This window comes from Electrophorus electricus, chromosome 6 (assembly GCF_013358815.1).
Source record: "Electrophorus electricus isolate fEleEle1 chromosome 6, fEleEle1.pri, whole genome shotgun sequence".
NCBI lineage: Eukaryota > Metazoa > Chordata > Actinopteri > Gymnotiformes > Gymnotidae > Electrophorus > Electrophorus electricus.
The window spans coordinates 2,547,879-2,554,290 of record NC_049540.1 but is presented as its reverse complement, the minus strand read 5'-3'; the positions used below and the strand labels follow the sequence as shown (position 1 = coordinate 2,554,290).

Sequence of the window (6,412 nt, the reverse complement as noted above, 5' to 3'; positions counted from 1 at the left end):
GGGCGGAGCTGTAACCCATGTGACAATGATCGTTATAGTGTTTACCTCATCCTTTAAAGCTGCCTGACTGGTTTCTTCAACTTGTCTGACAATTATGTCTTTTTCTGCTTGCAAATCATCTATATCCTTTTGCCATGAAATCCTGTGTAACAAAACAAGTGAACACACACAAACACCATCACTGATCAGTTTACTTATGATCAGCCCACAGCAACACAGCACTACACAGTTCAGCATTCTGCCTGGTCTAACACACTTGGCTGAGCTCACCAAGGCACTGGTGTTTAACGGATTAACTGAGTCAGGTGTGCTGGAGCAGGTTGAAAACTACACTGTTCCGTGCTATGGCAATCCAGGCTCAAAGTTGACCACCTGTGTGCTGGACTGAAGTAGTAGAGGAGGGCAGGAGAGTCTTAAGGTTAAGGTGTTTAGGTGTGTTAAGGTGTTCAGTTTGCTGTGGGCTGGTTCTTACTTCTCGCTGCTCTGTTCCTCAATAAGCATCTTCAGCTTTTTGTCCACCTCTTCTAACTCCTGTGCCAACCTAGTACACACACAATTTTTTATTATGTTTTAATTCATAACACTGAACAACAATGCCAATGTGCTTCTTCATAAAAAATAAATAAATAAATAAATAAAAAATCTTTGTCCTCTCATCACCTTCTCTGGCCATCAAGCATACGCTCCTTCTCTGCCTTGAGCTCTTCTAGCTTCACGATGAAGTTCTTCCGAGTGGTCTTGCTGCTGTTCAGGTCCAGCTTCACATGCAAAGACTCGATCTTCATGAGCAGACTCTGCACAAACCCGAAAACAACCAACCAGTTGGCAGCACAGCAGCAGATGGTAGAGGTCTTCAATCTTACCCTCAAAGAACCAGACTGAGTTTAAAACCACAGGTTCAACACATCTTTAGCAAATAAGTCTTGATTGGTTCAAGTCTTTAATTGCTTGGTCAGGGAACAACAAACACAGACTCTGTGCTGTGGATCTCTGCCCCCTCATTTGGATTTAGAAGGATTACAGAATACCTAGAAGAGAAAGAAAAAACAACAAAACAAAACAAAACACCACACACACACACAGGTACTGAACACTACAAGTTTTCAGCTCTGTGGATCGAGTATCAAGGTGTCTATAGACTTCAGTTCCAATTCAGCACAACACTTCCTCACTAACTAGGTCTCTTTTCTTTGCTAAGGAGTCGATTTGCTGGATTGGACCTCCCCCTCTCTAGACACTTTCCCTCGATGCACAGCTTTGATCAAACTTGGGTGAAAGTTTGGGAACGGGACCTGGTGCTGGCTTTTCTTCTCGTCTCTCCTCTGCCCCAAGGCTTCAATGCGGGCCTTGTGGTCAGCCTGGCCAGAAGCCTGCTGCTTTATCAGAGCTTCATACTGCTGTGCAAGCAGGGTGCTGTGCTCATCTATGGACCGCTGCAGCACACAAGCACAGAGCAGGACACAAACCCACAAAGCAAAAGTGTAAAGAGGGGCCATTTTAGTTCCTAACTGACAAATGTGCACTAGACACCAACAAACATGTTCTTTTTCTTACTCATAATCGTGAGATACTAACATTTCGAATCTTTGCTCTTTGGGATTACAAGCACTAATTTTTGCTGGTAAAACCTGATCTGGGAAGAAATGGAAGCTCTACATTTCTTCTGATTTTTTAACATATAGATACAGAGATAGTGCTTGTCTAAAATTGAGGTACAATTTCCAAGTGCTATTTATTAATAACTGACTGAACTTATCGAACAATCACACAAATATCCATTTGCAGGGAGTCCAATAACGCGGACAACTGTTTTGCTGTCCGACCCAGTAATCTATTGAAGAAGGATATCCTATATAGCTACGGTGCGCGATAAAACAGTCAAAAGAAGAAATGTACCATATGTAAATGCCAGTCATCATTGGTGTTGTTGCCCTTCTCCTCAACCAAGTTCTCTGTCTACGGTAGAGACAACAAAATGCTTACAACACTGCATCGATGCTAAGAGTTTTTGCTAATACTGGTCTTGCTATGATCGTCCGTCAAAACGCTGCCTGACCGGCTACCGTAGGTTATTGACGGATGATCAAAGCAAGACCAGTGATTGGAGCTTGGCACCTACCTGGACGTTCTGGTCCTTGATTTCTGTGTTGACTGGCATAGTAACGAAGTCTTTGTGTTCAAAGAATCCGACATCCGATTCTGCTGTTTCTGACCCAGACGCGAAAGAATTCGGAGCGGACCAAATATTAGTTTGTATGTCCCATGGCGAGGTGTAGGGTGGTGCAACGGGATCATCTCTCCGACTGGAAACACAAGGCGGATAGCCAAGGTTGGCGCTCGAGCATTGAAGGGAACCAAACTGCGCAAAGATAAATTAATAAATAACCAATTTAACTTACCCAACTAAGTCCTCATCACATGCCAAACACCAATCCGTCCGAGGAACGTCCATGTCTAAAAACTAACTTAGAAATGCATTAACTAGTTACGATACCCCAGATAAAAGCACAACTCGGTTGGATTTTGTTTTGAATTAAACTGCTGGCTTCTCTGTCCTGAGTCCTGGCAGACTGGATTATATCAATCAGTTGGCCAGGTTAAATCAATTTCATAACATAAGTGTTAGCTATTATTTTTAATTTAACAACATTTAAGAGAAGCATTCACCAGATGGCTAGGTAACTTGCTAGCTAGCGTTAGCCAACATTTCCACAAACGTTAGCTAGTATCAGAAGCAAACGGAAAACTGAAACAATTAGGTTAGGGTTATAAAAGTAGAGTTCCAAGTTACAAGCGATGCATAGGATATTTACCAATACGGTTTGATCACGTAGTCCGTAATCAAGGTATCATGCTATCAAATGCATTTATAAAAAGCAACACCGTAAAATCTTTCTAAAAGTAACTTGGCTAAAGTCAGAAAATAGAATAGCAGGCTGTCTTGTGTGAATCTCGTTCCGGTCTCTGGCGTGGTTTTCGGAGTTGGTTGTATGAAGTTTGCTATTTCAAGCAAAACTGTGTCCCTTTCATATTCATTTAGTAACGTTTCTACAAAGCAGTAACGGCATCACCAGCCACACTGTCCACATTTATACCAAGAGGAAACGTCATATACATGCCCACTATGTTTCTGGCAAACTAATAAAAGAAATTAAAAGCTCTTCTCAGTTTAGGTTTTTGCAAAGCTGTTTTGGAACAGTATTTCCCAATTTTTAAAGGGCTTTGAAAATTCTTTGCAAGTAAATAAATAAACAAATCCCCGTAAAAAAAGTAGGGCCAAACAAGTTTGTGATACTGGGATGAGACAGGGAAAATTATGTGCCTCCAGACGTCTCTGTAAAAACTAAATAAAGTACAATGTATCTTTGTTGTTGAGGTCTACTATACACTCAGCTACATCTAACTTTAATATAAATGAATCTTTGAGGTTTTGGAAGTTTCTATATTTTATGAAGCATTACACTAAAATTGATAAGACAACAGAGCATATTTAAACTTGTTCATTTTGAATTTAGGCTTATACTCTTGTGTATAAACCTACCTGAAAGGTTTCAGTGATTCTGACCACCTGAGAAAATCTTATATGAGTTTCCCGGTGATTCCCTGAACTTGCTGTTCAAAAACTTTGTATCTCTCAGAGTCTGAGGAATAGTCTACTGCTGGCATGAATTTCCTCTTGTATTTTTTAATTTTGTTTACTTTGTGTGTGTGTGTACTGTGAGATTCTCGCACCTGTGACCTTGAGAGAGTGCAACGATATCACAGTACTGCAGATAATGCGCTCTCTCTCTCTCTCTCTCTCTCTCTCTCTCTCTATATATATATATATATATATATATATATATATATATATATATATATATATATATATATATATATATATAGATAGATATAGATATATAGATATATAATATCTATTATTATTATTAATAATATTATCTGAAAAATGTGTGCATACTTGTGTAAACCTTTAATGAATCATCGTTTCCCTCAGGATCTATCTGATTGATCCCCATGGGACCTTAATTGAACTGTGTGGTCACTTTTCGAGTTAGCCCATTCTGATTTATTGATTTTTAGACCTTGCTCTTGCCTTGGTTGTAGTTTATGTTAAGCAACATTTTAAAGAGGGAACTATAGAAGACATATAATGCTAAACATTGTAAAGTGGATTTATTACAGGCAAAGAAGCTGACTGCTGTGTTTAAAAGGGGGTACAGGGGTGTGAACCAGAGGTTCCAAGAAAAGTCTGTCTGCATGCATGTCCATCGAGAAATAACTTGCATATTAAAGTAAATTATGCTACTATGAAAGGTGCTTATCATCTTACTAGATAATTTGCATATATCTTGAAAAAATAAAAGGAAATAACAAGTATATTGTAAGTGAATTGGTGTACTCTCAGAAGATGCATTTGACTGTGTATGTTCTTAGGTTTCTATCTTTTTCTGTGAGATTGTATGTGTGTTCTTGGCAGTGGTAGCTCAGTGATTAAGGTACTTAATTTGTAATCAGAAGATTGCTGGTTCAATGGCCACCACTGCCAATTCACCACTGTTGGGTCCCTGAGCAAGACCCCTAACCCTCAATTGCTCAAGTTATACTCAGTTGTAATTGTAAGTCGCTTTGTATAAAAGCATCAGGTAAATGTGACTTTTGATTTTATGAGAGTTGAAACACTGCACAGCAGGTGGGATCTTTCACACCAAATCAAACAAGCGCATTATCAATCATCACCAGATGTACAAATCTTTCAGAATACTGCAACCAAACACAAGCATATTATGACTAAGCATATTATGAAACACTGAGCTCACCACATATTTAAAGGAGCGGGAGATACTGCAGAGGGAGTCTGAAGAAGAGGAATTGGCAGTAAAGATGCAGAGAGCAACCATAGTCACTTTTCTGTGTCTGCTGTCCCACAGCAGTTCACAGGGAGCTGGGGGAGAGGACACCACCAGCCCACACCTAGACGTCACCACCGAGCTAGTGAACCTGCGAGACAGAATAACGGAGATCCGTATGGAGCTGAGGTATATGGAAAAAGAGAACGCAGGTAACACGTCAATCAGCCATCAGATCCAACAGTCAAATTATTTTCACTTTGATTTAATTTGTTTGTTTTCCAAAGGTAAAATGGCATAAAGGTGAATTTAATTTATTTAGAATTAGGAAGTCACTGGTCCATCACTTTTTCTAATATTTCACAACAGCTTTAGAGGCCAGAGTTACAACAGCTGAGCTGGAACTGAAAACTCTGAAAGGTAAGAGGGTCTCCGGCAGGGGAGGCCAGGTGACCTAAAAGGGGTTTTGCTAACTGGACCTAAACAACAACTCTACAGTCACAGTTCAGTTTAAATAAAGTATGTTAGCAATGTAATAGTGTTATTCACTAGATTAGTTAAAATGGATAAATGATTTAAAAACTATTTGGTTTACACTGGTCTGATGTTGTTCTACTGAATATTACAAAAGCTGTTGTTTTGATGTTATTGTGATGGCACAGAAAAATCACAGGTGGCATTCTCAGCATCTCTGGCTGATTCTGTGGGGCCTTTTAATGTTGATTCTACTATAGTCTACCCTAAAGTCATCACAAATGTTGGACAAGCCTATAACCTATTTACAGGTAAAGTGAGCACGCACACACACACACACACACACACACACACACACACACACACACACATATATATATATATATATATATATATATATATATATATATATACTGACATTTTTACTGCCTCTACATCTTTAAGTATAGTAAACTGAAACTGCAGTTAGTCCCTGGAATTTTCTGGACTTGACCTCTTTAAATGACCATTGAAAAGCCTATCCCTGTATGTGTCTTCCTGCAGGAATCTTCACCGCTCCAGTCAGAGGCATCTACTACATCGGGTTCACAGCCTGTGGAAATGCTGACAGCAATGCCATGGCTTTGAATCTGTATAAAAATTCAGACTTGCTGACAAACTTAGCTAAATACAGCAATGGCTATATGACATATTTCTCTGGTGGAGTGACCGTGCAACTGGAGGCAGGAGATGTAGTTTACACACAACTCCCTGCAAACAGCAAGCTCTACGATGACCACATAAATAATCGCACCGTCTTCAGTGGCTTCCTTGTCATCACAGTGTGAGCACTGACCTTTGATATCCCTGCAGTTCCGTTTGTAAAATGTTATCCCTCTCAAAATTCTGGAATGGGTCCAAAAATGTTTACTGTCCAAAATCCAAGGGCGTCTGAGTTCTAGAATATCCTTTATCAGTGGAATGATAAATCTGGTCCTTGGTCATTGCTTCCGCAAATAACATTGTTTGATTCTAAAAATGAGCAAAACCTGAAGTCAAATAGCTGTATCTCTGTATATGAATCTAGTTTAAAATATAATAATAAAAAATAC

The 6,412-nt window shown here is 39.4% G+C and overlaps 2 protein-coding genes across 6 annotated transcripts in view; one reads left to right on the top strand and one right to left on the bottom strand.

Annotated features, from left to right (window-relative positions):
- Positions 1-3,079, bottom strand: part of rnf214 (ring finger protein 214) — a 7,200-nt gene extending 4,121 nt beyond the window's left edge. For 2 of the 4 annotated variants that reach the window (XR_003411924.2, XM_027028626.2), the window contains exons 1-8: positions 2,814-3,079; positions 2,400-2,465; positions 2,120-2,303; positions 1,897-1,956; positions 1,293-1,433; positions 661-794; positions 473-541; positions 46-142 (exon numbers count right to left, since the gene is read on the bottom strand). Coding sequence is in view for 3 of the 4 variants with exons in the window: in XM_027028626.2 (XP_026884427.2) it covers positions 46-142; positions 473-541; positions 661-794; positions 1,293-1,433; positions 1,897-1,956; positions 2,120-2,303; positions 2,400-2,452 (738 nt within the window). In the remaining variant the exon portion in view is untranslated. The remainder of the gene's footprint in view (positions 1-45; positions 143-472; positions 542-660; positions 795-1,292; positions 1,434-1,896; positions 1,957-2,119; positions 2,304-2,399; positions 2,466-2,813) is intronic. The other 2 variants (XM_027028627.2, XM_027028628.2) reach the window with 2 other exon arrangements.
- Positions 2,497-6,411, top strand: LOC118241602 (complement C1q-like protein 4). Of its 2 annotated transcripts, none has more exons than XM_035527687.1 (5): positions 2,497-2,596; positions 4,929-5,059; positions 5,217-5,267; positions 5,510-5,632; positions 5,865-6,411. In XM_035527687.1, exons 2-5 carry the CDS (start codon positions 5,026-5,028, stop codon positions 6,146-6,148), a joined length of 492 nt encoding a protein of 163 aa, XP_035383580.1. In that variant the 5' UTR covers positions 2,497-2,596; positions 4,929-5,025; the 3' UTR covers positions 6,149-6,411. The 2 variants fall into 2 exon arrangements, with proteins under 2 accessions (XP_035383580.1, XP_035383579.1); XM_035527686.1 differs by lacking the exon at positions 2,497-2,596 and adding an exon at positions 2,639-2,678.
- The last annotated feature ends 1 nt before the right edge of the window (position 6,412 follows it).